The 21,076-nt window shown below is 36.3% G+C and overlaps 2 protein-coding genes across 2 annotated transcripts; one reads left to right on the forward strand and one right to left on the reverse strand.

Moving 5' to 3' along the window:
• Window positions 1–4,672: 4,672 nt before the first annotated feature.
• Window positions 4,673–5,078, forward strand: RB195_000299 (uncharacterized protein; the record flags this gene model as incomplete). The annotated part of the gene is made up of 2 exons (XM_064196549.1): window positions 4,673–4,795; window positions 4,860–5,078. The coding sequence occupies 2 exons, from the start codon at window positions 4,673–4,675 to the stop codon at window positions 5,076–5,078; spliced, it is 342 nt and encodes a 113-aa protein (XP_064052430.1).
• Window positions 5,079–6,565: 1,487 nt separating this feature from the next.
• RB195_000300 (uncharacterized protein) lies at window positions 6,566–6,965 on the reverse strand (the record flags this gene model as incomplete). The annotated part of the gene is made up of 2 exons (XM_064196550.1): window positions 6,566–6,811; window positions 6,876–6,965. The coding sequence occupies 2 exons, from the start codon at window positions 6,963–6,965 to the stop codon at window positions 6,566–6,568; spliced, it is 336 nt and encodes a 111-aa protein (XP_064052431.1).
• Between the last annotated feature and the right edge of the window lie 14,111 nt (window positions 6,966–21,076).

The following is a 21,076-nucleotide window of genomic DNA, read 5'->3' on the forward strand; positions in this document are numbered from 1 at the left end:
ACCTCAGATTCGTGAAGTGATGCCTTTAACTAGCAATACGGAAGGCGTGTGCAGTACGACACTATGGAGTTAAAAATCCAGGAGTGACGTAGGCTTCTGCTTTCGAACACGACAGGAAAAGATAAGTGAGTGATAACCACGGTGATGAAACAATAGGTAGGAGGGCGTCTATGATTCATAGTGGTCACAAGTAAGCAATTCTGACGGCAAACACACACGCAAATACCACACGTTGTTAGTCATGGGAAAGATAAACGAAACCAGCGAAACCTCGGAAGAAGGAATCCAAAAAAAACTGGCCCTCAAAAACACCGAGGGATCGGAAAGCACAACGATTTTGCCTCTTTTTGTTCTTGGTTTCGGATGTAATGCGTTGTAATATTTATTATTTTTTATTTATGTAATATTTTTCCGGATATAGGATTTAAGAGGATATTTTACAGAGGTTCCGACTATCCAGGCTCTAACGAAAGCGACAACGCCGAAACGTTAGACACTATTAGTAACACAAAATACTCAAAAATGAAAAGGTCTTATACCGATCTTTAACATTAAAATTAATAACTGAAAAAAAAAATCCAGAAGAAAATATTACACTAACCTATTATTATAATATATTATTATAAAAAGAATTCTAACTTAACGATTTTAGGTGTTGCTTGCTTCAGATTGATAATCGACAAGTGAGGAGACTTGGGGCGATGCCGAGCGATTCGCGACCAAAGTTCTTACTGAACTAGAAAACAAACTAACTGAACTACACTAAAAACATAGCAGCGTTCACTTGCGAGATTCTGGGACCCAGTGATTAAGGATGCATTAAGTCATAAGCCGACAATAATAGACCTCGATCGGAAATCATTTGGAAAGCAACAAGTGTTCAACAACTAGTGGAACTCTGTGCACGGAAAAATACTCGCGAATAGAACCCTCAAACCACAAAGTCGAGGTCAGCACGGGTTGTTGATCGAATAAGCGACGACGAGATGCGAACAGCTGGGAAATGACAGCGCCGATAACTCATAGTGTGATTGGAGCACATCAATCATTCGACGAGAAGCTATGGAATGGGCAAACAATCCATACATACCTTACCAGATACTCAGCGAAATTATGACTTCTTAATTGATTTTACACACCATCGAAGGCTGTAGAGCGGGTGCGGCGCAGTCGGTTAGAGGTTCCGCTGATACAGCACGATCGATCGGAGGTTCGAATCCGCCCTAGGGCTAAACAAGCCTTTCATCCCTCCGGGGTCGATAAATTGGTACCAGACTCAGCTGGGAGGATAAAAGCACTGACTTGACACATCGGCTAGCCACCGCAAGTCACTGTATAAGCCAGTTACACGTTAGTAAACCTCAAACGATTCTGAACTTAAGTGAACGCGATGGCGCATCCCAAGCGGATTGACGTAACGCAAGAAAGTATGACTTTACTTTATCGAAGACTGTAGGGCGTCACGTATTTTCGTCTCTATTCGAAATTATATCGATACCCGGGCGACGTTCCCATTCTTTGCCGTAGGTCTCGGCCGGCGACTTCACTTTACCGAGCCGGTTATGATCATGTCGTAGCGTGACGTGAACTACAAAAACCATTCTCTCGCTGCTACCGGTTGAACGGTAACGCCAGTTTCATCGCTCGTTAACAAAACGTGGTGCAGCAATCTGTTCGATGATCTAAACATATTGCTAATTAATTCCATGAAGTTCGACATTGCTCGAATTCTGGGCGATGAGTGGGTGTCGATGACGTAAATGGAAGCAATAAGTGATGACTGTACAAGACAGTAAGCGCAGCCCGTTTGAAAGCTGATTCTAAGAATTGTCAGAAGTGAAAAATGCACATGGATCTTGTAGTTACTCCAAAAAAAAAAAGGTTGCGTAGGGCGTAAAAAGGGAAAAGAACGCGTGAAAGGGGTTTTTCAAAGAAAGTGAATGGAGGGAAATTAAAGGAGGAAGCACAAGATAAAGGAAAAAATAGGCTATGATCTAAGAAATCCTTACCGTGCTAAGCACTGCAATGCCTTAAATGCTTATTGGCAACATTATGACAAATCCACCGCTGCTCTGTAAGCTGCTAGCATCACACATCACTGCAGTTCGCGATGGTCCCAGCTTGATCGCAACCGCTACGCTGTACCGCAACGCTTCAAGCGCAGTTCCCTACGCAAATGCACATGTATCATGTCGTTTTAACTCGACTATATCACAAGATTGGTGCTCTCAAAGAGAAAATACCTCAAATTCCTCCTTTTATACAACTATTTTCTCTCAGAAAGGACCTCGCGCATATCCCTTACCTGAGAAAATGTTGGGATACTTATTACTTACTTAACATTTTATGATAAATAAAGAAAGAATAAAAGATAAATAGATAATAAGATAATAAAAGATAAAGAAAGAATGATAAAACTTTGATAAAATGATTTAAAAAAAGAGCTCTATTCTGTATCTAAATTAGACCTCATAAGAGATGTCGAATACAGTTGCAGAGGAAAAAAAAGTGCAACATCGATGACCTCGTCAGAAAAGAGTTCCTGTACAATCGTAACAATAGCGCTGAAAGAGATTTTCGATGTTGGGCTCTTTCGAATAAGTAAGTAGGGTTCGCGACGCAGTTTGCAAGGATCGCAGCGGGAACTCCCGATAATCCCAGAAAATATATGTATGGGAGCGCCAAACTGACAAATTCAGCCGACAAAACTACTCTTCAAATCCGTACGAATGATAAAATTTACTACCTCTCTTGTACAGATGTAAGGTGGTGCTTAGTCGGGGGAACTGATCGAGCTGATGCTCTTGATCGTGATCGTTTTCTCGAATTGTACAGACTGTTCCTTATTTTAGTTGTGATACCATATGTGATAACAAACTACGCGTCTCGAACACATTAGTTATTGAGAAAAAAAAAACGAAGAACGAATAGAAAATTCCTTCGAACGTAGCGTTTCAAAGTAAGAATATCAAGCAAAAACATATTAACATTAACAGCAACACAGGAAGGAAAAAAATATAAAAACTCTGAAAGGAAATTGCCGTTGGATGGTAATTGAATGTAATTTCCCTTCATTATTTTCGTTTTAAGTTCACGATAAACGTAAAGCAAGCATGTAACATGATCTTGTTGAACGTTGCTTTTCAATATGTGAAACTTGAGCATCTGTAATATTTACGAAACAGAAGAACAATGAAAGCTTAACATCATTCTCATAGCTCAGAGCTCACCATCACCATGGCTGCGCAGGTGTACGGAAATGAAAACGAACGATGAAAACGCGGCTAACGCAGTTATACGGGAAAAAATCCCGTCCGAGACCACAAACGCCAGCCAGCTATTTGGAAAGGAAGTAGGAATGCGGCGAGAAAGTATATGCGGAATGACCTTGTCATCGTAATGCTATGCAAATATTTTCATCTCATCAACAATCGTCAAGCGCATAAGCGCTGAACAGAAATGTGCTAATGTAAAACATGGAACGGAACGGATCCGACGGATGGAAATTCCAAAATTCTCACTAAGAGAACACGAAACCTTCAAATGCAGAAGAAAATAGAGCTGTAGACTTCTACTCATCAATGAAAATTGTAGTATTTGGTGTGAATTTACTTGGTGAAAGTGGAAAATTCCGCATCATGGCTAAAGTGACCGTAAATGCACAACATATCACATTACTCGACTCGAACTGATGACTACATATGAATCCATAAGAAGAAGGATGAAAAAAAAACAGAAACAAAGAGCATCGGATAAAATGGGTGGTCGATATTGGGGAAAAGTGTAGTTGAGGGCAAGGGGAAGCACTTAACCCCACTCTTATTTATGGAAGTTAATAACTACTCAGACACTAAGACTTAAGCATTAGTCTTAAGAGGATCTGTGAGGCACATGTGTGTATCGTGTAAGCTAAGGCTATTAAGAGAAAAAAAAGAGGAAGATAGGTCGAAAGGAAGTTTCCAGAAATAAGAGCGTTCACGTTGAGTCTCTCCCTCCCTAACTACACTTTTCCCTCAATATTGTCCAATTTACAATTCTAGATTGATTGGTGCACGTATGAAATCAAGGAGTAGATAAAATATATGAAAAAGTAGAAGTCTACTAACTACTAGAAACACTAACTACCAAGAATAACTATTAGAAATGGAAAGTGGATGGATGGCTCACTATTTAAAAATCAAGAAGGAATATTCATCATTTAGAAAGTAAAAAAGTATGAGAATGGAATAATATAGGGAAATGGAATTGGAAAAATTAACAATTTAGGAAGTTAAGACCAATTATAACAAGAGAATACAGAAAAAAGAGGAAGGAAATACTGGCAAAAAAGAAGAAGAACGATTAAAAATATCGGAAATCGGAGATGTACCTGATAAGCATTCACCCACGTCCCTGAAGTTCAAGCGATGCGAGGGAATCGAGGAGCATTAAGCAGAACCACATTCGCAACTAGTGGATTCTCCAGAAGAAAACCCACACTAAGAACCGGAAGCGAGAAGAAGAAAAAACTCCGGTGAGTACACACACATACACATACACTTATACGGCGACAATTCCATAAGAGGGCTAATCGAGTGCCGGCGAGAGGGCAGTGAGTGGCTGAAGTGAGAAGAAGATGAAGAAGCACTCTCGTGGACAAAAGGGAAAGAGTGCGGGCCCGTGGCTGGGCCCTATGGCCTCGGCGAATAATGAACTCAGCGCCTCCTCGACAAGCACAACGCATCGTCGACCGACCGACCGACGGCAGTCATCCGCCTCGGCAGAGGTGACGGCAGCGGCGGCGGCGGCGGCTGCGGTAATCGATGCGGAATTCATCGATCGAGAAATGAGGTAGGTGATTATATGTATGGTTCGGGAAGAGTGTGAACTCTCGTCGGGAACTCATGGATGCTGCTGCTGCTGCAGCTACTCGCCTGCAGCTGCATCAGCTGCACGCGAATCGATACACGTACGCCGGCCCCCCGATGACCTCCTCACCCCCGCCTCGCGGATCCAGTCGCGGACCACCTGGTCCAGCGGCGCATAACATTACGGTTCTATCTCTTCCATTCCCTCAGGTCATAAAATTAGCACTCTAGTAAAAAATAATTAGTAAGAAAATAAAATAGTAAAATTAGTCCATTGGTAAAAAAATAAAGTAAACATCACATTACGGTCATATCTCTTCCGCTCCCTCAGGTCATAAAATTAGCACTTTAGTAGAAAAATAATTATTAAAAATAGTGAGAAAAAAATAAAGTAAAAAGTAAATAAAATAAAATTAGTCCATTAGTAAAAAAAAATAAAGTAAAAAAAAATTAGTAAAAAAAGTAGTACTATTCATCGTTCAATTCTGTTCAAATATTCGTTTCATATTCAAAAATTAGTTAATATTATGTTATTTTTAGTACTATGTTTAATATTTATATATTAATTTTTTTATTTAGTAAATTCATTTAACTAATAATAATATTTATACATTTAGTACTTATACATTTTCTCACATATCTAACATATTTATTTAATATTTTTATGTCTATTTATATATCTAACATATTTATTCAATAATTATACTAATAATAATATTAATACTTCATTTAATATTTATGAATTTATTTATATATTTAATACATTTACTTAATTCTAATACTATATTTACATTTACTGCTATTCAGCGTTATTTTTTGAAACAATTCTATTCTATTCTTTTATTATTTTTTGAAAAAGAAAACTTTCACTAAATAGACAGCGTTCCGGTGTAATTTCCAACCGAGACCAACAGACTATTTAGACGACCACTACACGCAGAACTCGCGACAACTAATGACTAAGGGTCACAAGTGTAAACACACAGCTGTTTTCGGACCGAATTCACCTCTTGTTTATGCTGCCGCAAACGCATACGCTCGGATGAATCCTTTCTTCCATAAATAAAGAATTTTCTGGAGTTATTTTTGTTTCTGGAGGTGATTTGGTGCGGAGAGACGAGAAGTCACAAAGTGGTTTTCTTTTAGGATATATTTTTCATTATAATCTGTCCAATTCCTAGGATCTAATCAATAAGGATCAATCTCTTTAGGGCACTCAGCAAATTACATTGAAGTAACGGGATTTTATTCTGACCAAAAAGAATAAGTTTAATTTTTACTTTTTTTTATAACTTCTACTTTTAGCTTTTTTTTCAATTTTGTTTTCCGTTTCGTTATTTTTTTTTATTTATTTTTATTTTTTATTTTTTATTTATTTAATTTTATTTTTTTATTTTATTATTTGTCCAAAAAATTTCGAGTGGTTATAGATACCAATATACTAAACTTGTGGAGCAATCGAGTGAATTAAAACAAATAAATAAATAAAATAACTGAATGAATAAATTGAATTTTCGAACATTCGAGCATTCAACAAACAAATAAATGTAAATAAATTGAAGTTTCAAACATTCGAGCTGCTCGCTCATTCGATCCGATTCGATTCGATCCGGTGAGAATTCGAACTATTCGATCATACGCCTCCTCAAAATACTGCGAATCAGAACTACGCATTCCGATAAGATCCAAGCGAAGCCAAATAAAATGATCTAATCGAATTATTCTCTATTAATGCGGTAATAGAAATAATGGATGGAGGTTGATAGATCCGTCTCGGCTCGAAGAAAACCAGTTCGTCTCGAGAATACCGTATCCCATCGGCTTCTTGTGGTATGCCCAGGAGGATTAAGAGAGCCCGCGGCTTTTTGTCCGCTTATCAGCGTGAAATGTTGTTCACCCGCCGTCGGGGTTAGACGGTCGACGAGCACAAGGATCGAGTCTCGGCTGACCTCCGCTTCTGACCTCTGCAATGCTCGCTTTACATCGCTGAGATCAAGCAGTTCTCGTGAAAAAAAGAAGAAAACAGACATCGTAGTTTGTGAAGACCACGGGGAATTTTGATTTTTCCATCTCATTTTCCATTTTTTTCCATTTTTCCACTTTCTCTCCATTTTCCATCCATTTTGCCCTCTGCAATGTTCGTTTTACATCAGTGAAATCAAGTAGTTCTCGTGAAAAATAGAGAAAATGCAAATCGTTTTTTTTTTGTGAAGATCATAGGAAAACTTTGATTTTCCTATCTTCCTTTCCTCCGACTAATTTCAGGATCATAAAGTAAGCTCGGAGCTAGTTCATTCAGTAACTGATAAGCGTCTGAATGATTTCCGCATAATAATGAGATAATTTGGAGGCATGAATAAATAAATATAAATCAATAGAAGTACACTGTGAAAAAATTGAAGATGTATAATATAAATATAAATATATAATATAATATATAATATGTGGAACAAATAAAATAAAAATGGTGGTGAATGCAAATGATTTTGGTTTTCCATGCCCTGACGATGATCACAACGCTGAAACGTTAGCTGTTAAAGGGAGTATATCAGGAAATGGACAAGGTTAAGGTCTCTGTTAGGGTCAATATATAAATTTGGGTTGTAGATTACGAGTGTGAGCGTGGTCTACTCTAATCCTCTCTAATTATCCTGAAAAACGCCGTGGGAACCGCCATACTTCCAACGAAGCACGTCAGAACGAGCCACGCTTGCACATGTTCCGGTCCCCTTAGCATCCGTTCATTGGTTTTACTTGAATGGGTCAACAAGGAGACCTAATTGGTTTTCGACCGCTCGCTTGTGGACGCGGCGCGCGCACAGGGGTGGCGCATTCTAGCGTTCATCGGGAAAAATTGTTGACGAAGCCGTTTCTCACGCCATTTTTCTGGACAATTTGGGTGGAGTTGAGCGGAGTCACCTTCCTATTTGTAATCTAGAACCGGAATTCTGTGCTGTTCCATCCCAACATCGTCAGTTCCGTGGTATGATGCCTTTAATAACGGCCGATAACGGCTCTGATTATTTCGCAAATGTTCCTTGGACCCCTCAAAAACAACTTTGAAATTGGATATTTTTTTAACTGATTTCCTTGAGCTGTAGCCAAGATTGGTATCGATCTTTATTAAACAGCGGCTAACGTTTCGGCGATATCGCCTTCGTCAGAGCCTGGAAAACTCAAAGCCATTAGTGACCTATCCCCTCAAGCGCCTCATCACCCTACAGAAAGCACCCAAACGGTAAGCAAACTCAAACAGCAACACATAGGCTAGTACTTACCTCATTAGATAGACTTGTTAACTCAGCAGACCACCACGTACCACAACTACGAGTCACAAGGGTTTTTATATAGGGACCTCACGGCCCGCCCCGTAGATCAGAAGCGTTCTGCGTTCTGCTCTCTAGCGTTCTGCGTGCTGTGATTTCGGACTCGTAGGATAATATACGAACTTCTACCTCTACTTCGGAGTTTGGATGACATATTCTACGGTGTGCTCCAAGTGGGGTGAAGGTTTTTGATTTTGCGAGTCCGTCTAGATGCTCCTTGACCCTAATACACAATTGCCCATGTTCGACTGTCTTTGAATCTTTGGATATTTTTTTTCAGCTGTGAATGACGTAAACGACATCGTTAAATTTTTCTTGTTCTCAACTTAATCATATCAACAGAGATGTCATAACGATGTGCCATATTCGTTTAAAGGCATCACCCCGCGAATCTGAGGTGGTACGGATTTCAGGTGGAGTATTCGCATATGAGATAGTAGATTATGGAGAGGAGGGTGATTCCGTCCATTTCTTCCTAATTCCCGTAAAAAACGGCCGGAAGATGTGCCGCGTGCACAAGGCTGGCGCGCTCTAATCGAACTCGTTGTAGAAAGCAGCGCCCCGGAACGCTCGAAGCCGTATCTTCCGGATAGTTTTTTACGGCAAGGAAGAAATGGACGGGATCACCCCTCTCTCCGTAATCTACTATGCCGTATACGAATTCTCCACCTGAAATCCGTACCATCTCAGATTCGTGGGGTGATGCCTTGAAGAGAAGCCGCCTATAGAAAGTTAAGTGAACCTAGTTCTAACTTCCCAACAAAATCCTCAACAATTACAGCCTAATTCCTGAATTTGCTGAATTGTTCTGGGGAAAGTTAGCCGTAACGAATTTCTCAAAAAATTTCTCAGTCGTGTCGTACAACTGCTCCTACGTATTACATCATAAAATTTTTAATGCGGAACATTTTGCGATAAATTTAACAGAAACCCGTCAATGTTCACAGAATCGTACACACGTGTTTTAAAATTTTCTTCTGACTGTAATAAAATTCTTCATTTCATAGCTGTGCATAGCTATACCATATGTACTATTTTCACCATTGAAACTGTCCAATTGTCAGAATCCAGGCAGGAATCCATATAGATTTGTATTTTGTTGAGAGTTTGATAATAGCTATTAATGGGTTATTTCTAATCAACTTCAACTTATTCAGAAAGTACTTTACTTAGTACTTACTTTTTAATTAGTACTACTTACTTCAAATTCGTTCACTTACTACTTTTTTAGCTTAGTAGTTTTCTCTTCTTTGTTCTTAAAATTAACAAAAGTTAAATCAGCATAAAAAAAATCAAAAATACTATCGTGAAAAGGAAGAAATGTTCCTTCAAATAACTCGTTACATAATGCAAAACTCTTTTTTCCTCAAAAAACCACAAACTCTTTTTTTTTTCTTCTCAAAAAATGCTTAACTCTATTTCTGGTTTTTTTTGTTGTTTAAATTTAAAAAAAACGCCATTACTTATGGTAGGATGACCCTATGAAAAATATTCTGAAAAATTTCCGTTTATTATTTTTGCTTTAGAACAACTCGAAGAAAAATGAGAGCTGCCAGAACAGAAGTGAAGGCCAGAGAGACCAAAAGAAAGGAAGAAAAGGAAAGGATAAAAGAAAGAGGGGCGGAGGAACTGTTGAATCGTGGAAGAAAATTGTCGGCGTCTGATCCTACCCACGCAAAATTCCCACGGTTACATAATTAATTATCTAATTAATACGTCAAAGGTCTCCTCCTATTCGGAGAAATCTTCCGCTTCACTGATTATGAGATCACCTCGAGCATCGGCTCGATTCAATGGGAGGACGGGTTCATTCCATGAAGAGGGAGGGATGAGAGTACGATTTCGGACAACATTGCCAGTTGTTCAAGTTCCCGGCGTCCAGAACTGATCCTTTAGAGGATAAAGATGAAAAAACTTTCTCGCCTCATTTTTTCAAAAGTGCTATCGTACCACGATATAAAATAGATACTAAGATACAATATAAAACGTGAATTTGCCCGTCGGACCGAGGATTTCCCGAAGATTCAAGGAACATATATTCATTGCAGAGAATAATCCTCTGGCATTTGATTAAGAGCGGTCTGATGGTAAAACAAAATACACTTAGGTAGATAATATAAATATATAATATACAATACATACTGCACAGCGATGTATAATATATAACATATAATAAGATATTATATAAATATAATACATATAAATGCATAAATATACAATAAATAGTGTACAGTAGGATCAGGGACAAGTGTACTCAGCGACTTTCCTAACAGTGGACATAGAAGGGGTAAAGAAAGAGAGAAGAAAAAGAGGTGCGAGTAAGGAAAATAAAAGAGAAGAAAAGGAATGCAGAGAAATGTTATTAAATGTTATTAAATTCAAAAAAAAAAGAATTATGTAAATTGTAATTTGCTCATCCTTTTGGTGGAGCTCTAAAATTTCTTCTCTCCACAAAAAATTTGGTCCACCATGGATTCGGAGGTCCTGCCTCTATGTGTTGGGTCTGACGGTTGTTTTTGAGGGGTTCTTCGTCCATCGTCATGCTTGACCCTCGGTTGGGTCTATAACTGAGGAATAAATCTACGCGTTAGAAAAAAAGACAAGCACTCAGACATCCACAAAACCCTGCAGGCGCATTCCAATTAGTTAGAAATCCGTTTGCATCCAAGAATGAGAAGAATGAACATTTTTGATGGAATCCAAGGAGGAGAAATAGAAATAAGGAAAGAAATGAGGTGAAATTTCCAGGAGAAAAAAGTGGATAGAAATAAGCTTCGTGTATAGCTGTGTACGAGCAGCGCATATCCTTAGCATTCTCATCCTTGAAGCATAATCATGTCCGAGTTATGTGGATAAGAGGAGCAGACGGACGGGCGCATGGCCGTGTCATCCAACATCCATTAATGTTAATGCATTCTAGCAGCTATGTAAATATCTTGTGCAGAGGGATAAAACTAAGGAGAAAAGAGTATTATTTTATCTTATTTTATATTTAATTTCGTATATTATTATCATATTTTCGTATAGTATTATTATTTATTATTATTTTATTATTTTCGTATATTATTATTTTTATTTTCGTCATTTATTCTTTAAATTTTACCATTTATATTATTATTTTTATTTTCGCTATTAATTCCTTAATTTTCGCTTTCTATACTATTTATTTACTGCCATATTATCTATCTTATTTACATATTTAAATTATTATTTTCTGAAGAGGAATATTAATTTAAACGTGCCGCTCCTAAACGAATTCCGCTGCCTTGAATCACAATCGCAAGCGGAGAAATGTAAACATTGCAATATTATTGATAATATTATTTATTCAAACAATATTTATAATCCTTATTTACGTGAAATAGTGAAATACATGTAAACATTGAAAAACAAAAGTGAATATCAATGGCAGCAGGAGAAGAGCCAACTAAAAAGTGCTCATCGTGAAAAGTTTTGGAAAGGGTCTGTGAAAGATTTACTTATTTTTATATTATTATTTATTGTTTTTGTTATCGATTCATTATTTATTATTACCATTATTCGTTATTTATTATAGATGTATTTTTATTTTCATTTATTATTATTTATTATCTACTTATTTTTTAGTGTTATTATTTATTATTTTTATTACTATTTTGTTATTGTCACTATTTATAGTAATAATTATTATTATTATTTTATTATTGTTATTATTCATTATTTTTGATTTTATTTGTTCATTTATTGAGCTCTTAGTCTTCCATTTTTATCTACATTTTAAAGGACTCATTCTTATTTACTTAAATTATTGGTTACAGCTCTACACCGACTATCCATAAATAAATAAATAAATAAATAAATAAATAAATAAATACCGTACTAGGTTGTAACAGGGCTTATTTTCCATTGCACATTGATCATGGATGCAAATCCATCATCATCCTCCTCCGACTTGCGCGTTTCGTAAAAAAAAAAGTGTCCACCGCGAGTGTAAAGTGAGGCCGAGGCCAGGATTTTCCGATCACTGCTTGGGATTTTAATAATTTTCATATAGTAATATCAGAATTACTTTAAATCACACATTACATTACTTTAGATTACTTTATATAAGATTACTTGAAGAATTGACATGAGGAATGTAGACGTATATTTATTTATTGGTTTGTTTACATGAAAACATCCATAATTGTATACGAGGTAAGATCAATGGTTAGTAGACTGTAATGAAGTATTTGTTTGCTTATTTATTTATTTCTTTTTGATAACTTCTACAAGTGTGGCATATAGGAAGAAAAAAAAAAACAAGGAAGAATAAGGCTAAATAAAATTCCACAAAAGTTTGACTCAGTTTTTTTTATAAGGACAATTTAATTTGATTTCAATTTTTTAATGTCATTTTCATACTTTTTACTATTTATTTGTCTTATTTTTTTAAATCTACACACATATACATTATACAGGAAAGTTTTAGATCTTTTTAGCTTACTGTGGAGATGGATTGGCAGGTCGCTATCCTGGTAAAGAAGGTGAGAAATCCCTACGTGAAATCCTTATCCCAAACCCAAAATGCTACAGTAGGATAACGATCAGCAGCGGTTGGGTAACGAACTTTAAGGCATCACTCCACGAATCTGAGGTGGTATGGATTTCAGGTGGAGTATTTGTATACGGGATCGTAGATTATGGAGAGGTGGGTGATTCCATCCATTTCTTCGTAATTCCCGTAGAAAACGGCCCGGAAGATACGGCTTTTAGCGGTCCGGTCTATTTTCCACAAGGAGTTCGATTGGAGCGCGCCAACCTTGTGCACGCGCCGCATCTTCCGGGGCGTTTTTTTTTAACGACAATTAGGAAGAAATGGACGAAATCACACCTCTCTCCATAATCTACGATCCCATATACGAATATTCCACCCGAAATCCGTACCACCACAGATTCGGGGGGTAATTCGCCTTTAACTCGATACGGGCTGATCTCTCATATATGTATATTATAGTGGAAAAGTTTATTTATTTTAGTTTTAGTTCTAGTTTTATTTATTTTATCTATTTTCATTTATTTATTTTTTTTTATTTCAGTGGAAAAAATTGTTCCACCATTTTTTCCATTCGTTTTTTTTTTCTAATGAAAAAGAGGAGCTGAATCATTCCCATTCACATTCACATTAAATGGAAATGAGGTGACAATAACTCGAATGAAATCGCATTTGAATTCTATGACTGATTCCTTAATATGTAAAACAGCGAGACTATAACACAACTACTAACTCAACTGTCACAAAATTCCTCTTCGATGATCTATTCCGTCTCGAACCGTCGGGATCGAGGGAAATTGAGAGTGGTCAAAATTGAAATTAAAATTAAAATCTTGAAAACTACCATTCGAAAGCAATTAAACCGCTTAAACTACAAATATATTTCCAGAATAAAGTTTTGACGAAAAAATTTACAAGAACAATTTTCTTCAGTTTTTTATTTCATATTTTTATTTTTTCTACTACTTTTTTCATTTTATTTTTTTCTTAATAGTCTAAATTTTTTGGAAGGTACAAGCATTTAGTTTTCTGTGTGGCCTGAAAACAAATCAATTTTCCCCAGCTTTCCTTAATCAGCTCCATGCCTCCTGTTACTGGTACACCTCGGGGACATAGTATCTCAGTGGAAGGAAACGGTGCTCTCAGGATTTGCGCTAATTTCTCAAAATTCGACAAAATGTCCAAAATATTCAGTTATATTCGGTTTTGAAAGTTATTTAGAAGATTTTGGTATCCTAAATCATATATGGATTCGAGTTTTCCATTGTCCTCGAGAAATTGGCGAAGGTGACACATTGAAAGTTAATAAAAAGGTTTAAATTCTTTTCTATTGGTAATTATATTTGTTAGATTATGTTATTATTTAACTGGAATATTTTATCGTTCCATAAGTTACAATTATTATAGGAAAACCTAAGTAAAAATAGATAGTTGGGGAATTCTTTAACTAAATAAAACGATAAAGTATTTTAAGGACCTAACGCATCGGAACTCATTGAGTCTGAGGGTCGATCGAATTCATAATTAATTAAGTGCGTAATCGAATGTGTGAAGTGAATGCACGCACGCTACGTGAATACAGATTGAATTGTTAATCGTGTCAAAAAAAGTCACCGCGGCACAATCCACGGCAACTTCTCCTGAAGGATTACTGTAAGAGGGGCTTTTCAGCGATCAATCGTTGATTGATCCGACCGAAACTGAAGAAGTAGTACTAACTAAACGAGTTGGCGTCAGTGAGAAGTTCCGAAAGAATATGAAGTTCATTTTCGGATTATTTTGTTTGAATTATTACTTAATTACCTTGAAATTTTTACAACATTTTTACATTTCACATTTTTACAGTTTTCAATTGATCAAATAACTTTATTTTATTAAATATTATTTAGGATTTATTTTTTTTCAGTGTTTTATTCTATTTTTTAGAATTATTTTAGACTAATTTGTGTTGCTTTTAATTTTCCTTGATAGAATAATCCTTCCTATTCTTAGCTAAGAAGCTACCTAGTTCGATAAAAATTCCGAGATTTTTTTTTCGGTGTGCTGGACATAGAAAACATTTACTTTGTGGTTCATTCATTGTTTTTGTCTTTTTTCAGTGAAATATTTGTTTTTTTCAATACACCTCAATGATTTGACTCAATTTCAAAAATCTTCAAATATCAAAAATCTCAATTTTTAGTTTTTTTTTGTGAATTATTTATTTTTTAATATGATAATAATAATTTAATTTTTAATAATATAATAATAATTTGATTCAATTTCTAGATCGTCTAAAAATGCTGATACAACAGAATGATGTTACAGTATCGAATTGTTCCAAGACTGTTTGCTTTCTTTAAAACTCGGTTTGGAGCAATTCAAGGATTTAGAATTTTTAGAGAGAAAATGCTATTAAACCAAATGTAAAATGCAAAAAAAAATTAAAGTATAAAATAACAAAAGAAATAATAGATATAATGACAGAAATATAATAAAAAGGTATTGTAATAAATATGAAAATAGAAATATAAGATCAATTTCTTACTCATATACCCTACGGATTTACTTATTAATTTTTTTTATTTCTGAACTATATGCTAGTTGTTTATGTTTATTTTATGCTTGCTTTGATCTAGTTCTGATGGAAACATTAGCTCGCCTCATGTCATTCAAAAAATTTTCCCGCCACTATTAAGCAGAGAACGAAGCCAAAAACCGAGAAAAAACCGACACAGGTAGAGGTAAGATGGATTAACGTCTATCCGAAAAGCTGGATGAAAAGAGCTTTCCAGTCGAGTGAGTTCCTGAATGGATAAATTTCCCCGTCGTTAAGTTTTTAACATTAGCGATTTTCATGCTGCAAAAAAATGTCGTCCCGTTCTGATTGCAATTGATGTTATCCTCTGAACGTTTTTCTGGACTAAGCTGCTTTATACAGACGAAATTTTTGAAAATAAAATTTTCCAAGACATGTTTTATTCCTGGAAAACACTTCGCAGTAAATGTAAACATAGATTTTTATCCACATTGATTTTATTTTTATTGAAGAGAAAAGTCCAAAAAATGAATGGAATAATGTGCTAAATCAATGTGTTCAAACACAGATGTCAGTGCTGAGTAGGAGCGAACTACCGCCACCATTTTTTGTGGACTCTTTGTGCAAATGTAAGGAAATGCATTTGCGCCAATAATCCGAATGAATTATGGAGGTAAAAAAGAGGTAAGCGGATAAAATTTCTCTCAATCCACTGAAGAACTTTGCTGGGTTTTTTTCCCGGGTGCCCTTCTCAAACTTCTCAGAATTGCTTCTTACTTGTACGGTTCCGAAAAAATCCACGAGGAAGCTCTCGTTGTTTCTTATCTTTCTGTTTGATCTTATATCTTATTGCTAATCTAGCTCAAATGTTCATTTGTATCATTTTATCACTCAATTATTTTTTGGATCCTGTATCCAATATTTATTGGGAAAAATGTACAAGAAATGGAAAATATAGCTGGAGGAAGGCACTTGACCCCGATTTTATCTCTGGAAGTAAATTAGACGGGGCCCTCGGTGACCCAAGCATTAGTCCTAAAAGATCTATGAGATATAAACTTAAGGTACTAAAAGAAAAAAAGGAAGATAGAGCTTCCGGAAATAAGAACGCGGTTGAGTGCTCCCCCCCTCTAACTACATTTTCCATTACTTATTTGTCTCTAGGACAACGGCTATCATGAAAACGGAATCATCGATGATTTCTTTTTCCAATCGTCCTATACTATATTTTTTATATTTATATTATTACTATATTATTTATATTTTATATATTACATTAATTGGTTTTCTTTCGGTGCAACAACACTTCGCTGCAGGAACTAACCGTTTGCTGCAGAAACATTTCCACTGCTAAAACGAATAAAAATGCATTTCTGCTGTGTGGTGCAGTTGTCCTCGGACAACTTTTTACTGGATAGCAATGTGCCGAACCAAGGTACATTTTTCCGCTGCAGCGCATTTATTCCACTGGAAAAACATTTTATTGGATATGGACTCCGAACTGCAAAACTCGTCGGGCGGGAAAAGATGAGAGCAAAATCCATCTGTTCCTATCCCCTGGACCCTTCAGGAGACCCAAATTCACGTATAACAGTTGATTTAAGAAGGTTAGAAAGTGAAAAAAAAGGTGGGAGGTGGGTGAAGGTTGAAGTGGAAAGATGTCAGAAAATTTGAAGAGCTTAAAGATAAAAAAATGAGGAAAGCGAGAGTTTCACGTGAAAAAACTCCTTGTTGAAGGAGTCTAGGAAGTGCAAACATTGGATTTGTTGAACCCTAATGGGAAATGAATCCTGTATAGTACAACTGTGCCAGTACTCGGTCCAATATTCAAGAAAAAAAAATTGGAAATCAGTAAAAAAAAACCTTGAAGAGTTAAAAAAAAGAGGGAAAAGCAAGAGTTTTGGATGAGATAACTCCTTGTTTGTGTAAGAAATCATATGGTGCGAATCGCAGGTGCAAATTTATGCGTAAACCTGGATGGAAATTAGAGAATTTTTTCTGGGAAAAATTACGAAAAAAAAGAAGATTTTTCCGCCTGGAAGGAAAAGAGAAGATAGGAAAAGTAAAGGAAATTGTGCTGTGACGAATTTCTGGAAAACTCTTTTTGGCATGGAAGGGAAACAGACCATGAGCAAAATCGTAATCACGCGCGTTTACGTGTTTACGCATTAACACATTGTTTGTAAACAATATCATACGAGTGCTTCATCCTCTATTCACAACATAATGAACATTTTGGTGAAAGGTTACTATTATTCTAAATTTTTTCATTTATTTTGAATTTTTAAGCGATCTAATCATATCTTCCGGAGGAAATCTCATCCACATACATATTTTCATGGAATTTTACACTGAAATACACAAAAAAATCACAGATACAAAAATACTGTATCTCCGAGCAGGTACTGTAGACACGAAAGAGTTTTGAAGCAGCAGCAGCACCCGAATGAACTACATACCCGAGCTCTCAGTGCCACTTCTCACGTCACGTCATTCGTTTAGTCGTTGAGAAAAAAGCACACATGGAAACATCGAACGTGAATGTAAACGAGTGCGAATGTTTGCACTAGGTGGCGACCTTTGTGCAACGAACAGCCAGTTTCCGGAAACCTGCTTTTTTTCAAATCCATCAACAAACGCCCGCCCACCACACTCGTTTACACTGTCAACTTGTCACAGACTGTAACACTAAACTTTCGTTGGGGGAAAAAAACCGAAGGTTGTTGAAAGCGATGTTTTCTTCGAGGATTTTCTTTGCGTTGCTTGGTTAAAGGGATGTCAAGAAAATGATCGATGACGGATGTGAAAAGAAATTCCCGGAAAACTTGCGGAGATTTTCACTTGGCCGCGTGGGTGTTTCTTATATTGCGTGATAACTGCGTTATACAGCTGCGACGCCGGAAACTACCACAGTCGCTGCCAAACATGTACAACCTGGAGGACGCGACGCGTCCGCCGCAACGCGTCACGCCGCTTCTCATCTTGGAGATACGCTCTCTTTCCTCTTCAACCCGTTTTGACCGAAAGTGCATCTCGCTGATTAAGTTTGACTCTTTTGAGTTTTGAGTGTAGATCTCCGAGAACACTGGGAAAATTCTCGTCAGGAAGAGGGAGAGAAGAAAAAGAGAGAAGAAAGAGAGATAGAGAGAGGGAAAAGAGAGAGAAAGAAAGAAAGAAAGAAGGAAAGAAAGGAAGAAAGAAAGAAAGAAAGAAAGAAAGAAAGAAAAGAACCCCTTCTGTTCCTTCAGTTTTCCCTAGATCACTGATTACACATCCTGAAAAGCAGGAAGCAATGGAGAACGGTAGCGGTTTTTGCAGAGAAAATAAAAATTACCGTTCAACAATACGATTTCGAATTGGTTTTAAATCTCCTTTTTTACATTTTCTGGAGAGTTGTCACAATTTTATTCGAAGTTTATTGAAGAACATTCGTCTTTTCAAGCCAAAATAAGTCATTTTTGTTTTTTTTTCTTCAAATCAAGGACAATCGATCAAGGACACCCTATTTTTTTTATAATCGATGACGTCTTTTCTTTAGAAGTTTGTTCATTCGTGAACGTACTACCTGGAACAGTTCAAGCTTCATCGATAAGACGAAGTAATTCCATGGTTTTTTTTAGAAATATGTCCATTTTTAATATTTATTTTAAAATAAAGCTAAAAAAATCTGAGGAACAACCAGACAATCGTACTACGTAATTTCTAAGTAAATCTGAATATCTAACGGAAGTGGCTTTAAATCTACATCAGCTAATTTCAGGAAGTGGAATAAATTCACGGGAAACGACTCGAAAATAACATAGATTTTTTTTGAAAAAAAGTGAATAAAATGCAATAATAATATTATTATAATAAAATGCAATAAAAATAAATATGAAAACAATATAATAACAATAGTATAATGCAATAATATATATTATGCAGTAATGCAGTAATACAATAATAAAATGCATAAATGGGACGTAAACAAGTTTTTTTGGAGGGAGGAACAAGCTAGAACAACATTTTTTTTTTTTCAAAAAATCCACGGAATAAGTGCAGAACCACATACTTCTACGAGAGATGCAAATATTATCGCATGGGAATCTCGTGGAATCCTCCACAAACGGCCGGGAACCAGAAAACTCCCCAATCTCAATCGCATAACTTGTGCACGCAGTCATGCGAAACGCGTAGTTTCTGGATTTTTCATCGAATAGAACTTCCTATTTGAAGGAAAGGGGGAACTGGTTATGTTAAGTGTTTGCAGAAAATCCCATCGATTCACAGAAAAATTCTCGATGATACATGAATATGACTCGATGACGAGGGAGATAAGTACTTTATAAGATTTCGCTTTCATTTCTGCAATTTTTTTAGAAATATTTTCCTTTGTATTTCTTGTTTCTTGTCTCATAAGTGTCGCAGATCGCAGCCTATGTCCTATAAAATTTCTTCAGTTGAATAAATACGCTCCAACAGAAAAATATGTCTTGTCGCTTTTACTTTTGCATTTTTAAAAATATTTCTTCTTATATTTCTTGCCTGATAACTCCCGTAGTTTTCAGAAACCAAATCCAATCCGAAATTTTTCCAGAAGGATAAACATACTCAAGCGGAAAAATGTGTCCTGGTTGGATACGATCGCTATCCAAGGAGAAGCCAACCGTGGACAAACACGCATCACACAACGGAAACACGTTTTTATTCGTTTTAGCAGTAGAAATATTCCCGCAACGAACGGTTAGGTCCTACAGCGAAGTGACGAGTTGCACCGAGTTCGTGTCAGCACAGCAACGAAATCCTATGGGACCCAATGCTACGATTGGAAAAAAGTTTGGTTTTTTTTTTTGGAAAAAGGTTTTTTTTCACCGATGGTTTCGTTTCAATCGTATCCTACTAGAGAAAAATATAAATATAAATATAAATAAATATATATATATATATGAATAATATGGATGTATATATAAAGGAAAATAGGAAAAAAATATTAAAAAAAACATAACATATAAAAATAAAAGGAAGAGTGGGCATGGGTGGTAAAAAATGGTGTTCTGGTACCGCATACAGTACGCTTAGCCTAAAGTATGTATAGTATGTCCATTATCGTAATGTGAGATTGGATGAACGCGAATGGGTCCTTAATTCTCGATCCGCGATCCTTAGCCCTATTTCAAGAGCCATCATCGATGGAGTTCTTGTCCCATCATCGATCCACACAAAGCGTAAGCCGTGACCCTCTATGACTTCTTATTCTTCGAAAAAATGAGAAATTAGTGAAGCTGTGTGCAAAAAAAAATTCTATACACATAAAATCATGAGAAATGACAGAAAATATAAAAAAATAGAAACAAAAACATAAATATAAAAATGTATATTTAAAAAAAAAAACAGAAATATAGGAACAGAAAATATCGAATAGATGGATGCGATGAACTCGAACGCGCTCACCTAAAACTGTTAGTAATGTAAATTTCAGTAGAGTAGCGTAGCGTAAACGACGTAAGTGTAACGCAGCGCAGATCACACCACTGCGGCTGCATGATAGTGACTCGAAACTGCCCAGGACCAACTATTATGCCTGTCGGCTCTTCCGGGTAAGTGAATTGGTTGACCAATTGAACGGGTCCGACTTGTTTTGAAAAATAAAAATCGGCGTGAATTGATGCATCGATTAGTCCCCGGAAGTCACTAGGGCGCGTAAAATAAAGTTGAGGTTAAATATGTAGCGTTAATTAATCCGCTTGGGATCCACCTACGCGCCTGACTTTAATTCAGAATCGTCTGAGGTTTACGAACACGTGTCTAGTCCACACAATGACTTGAGAGGGTTAGCCAATTTATATGTTTTATTATTTATTTCATTTGTTTTTATACTTGTATATATCTTACA

Source organism: Necator americanus, chromosome IV (genome assembly GCF_031761385.1).
Source record: "Necator americanus strain Aroian chromosome IV, whole genome shotgun sequence".
NCBI lineage: Eukaryota > Metazoa > Nematoda > Chromadorea > Rhabditida > Ancylostomatidae > Necator > Necator americanus.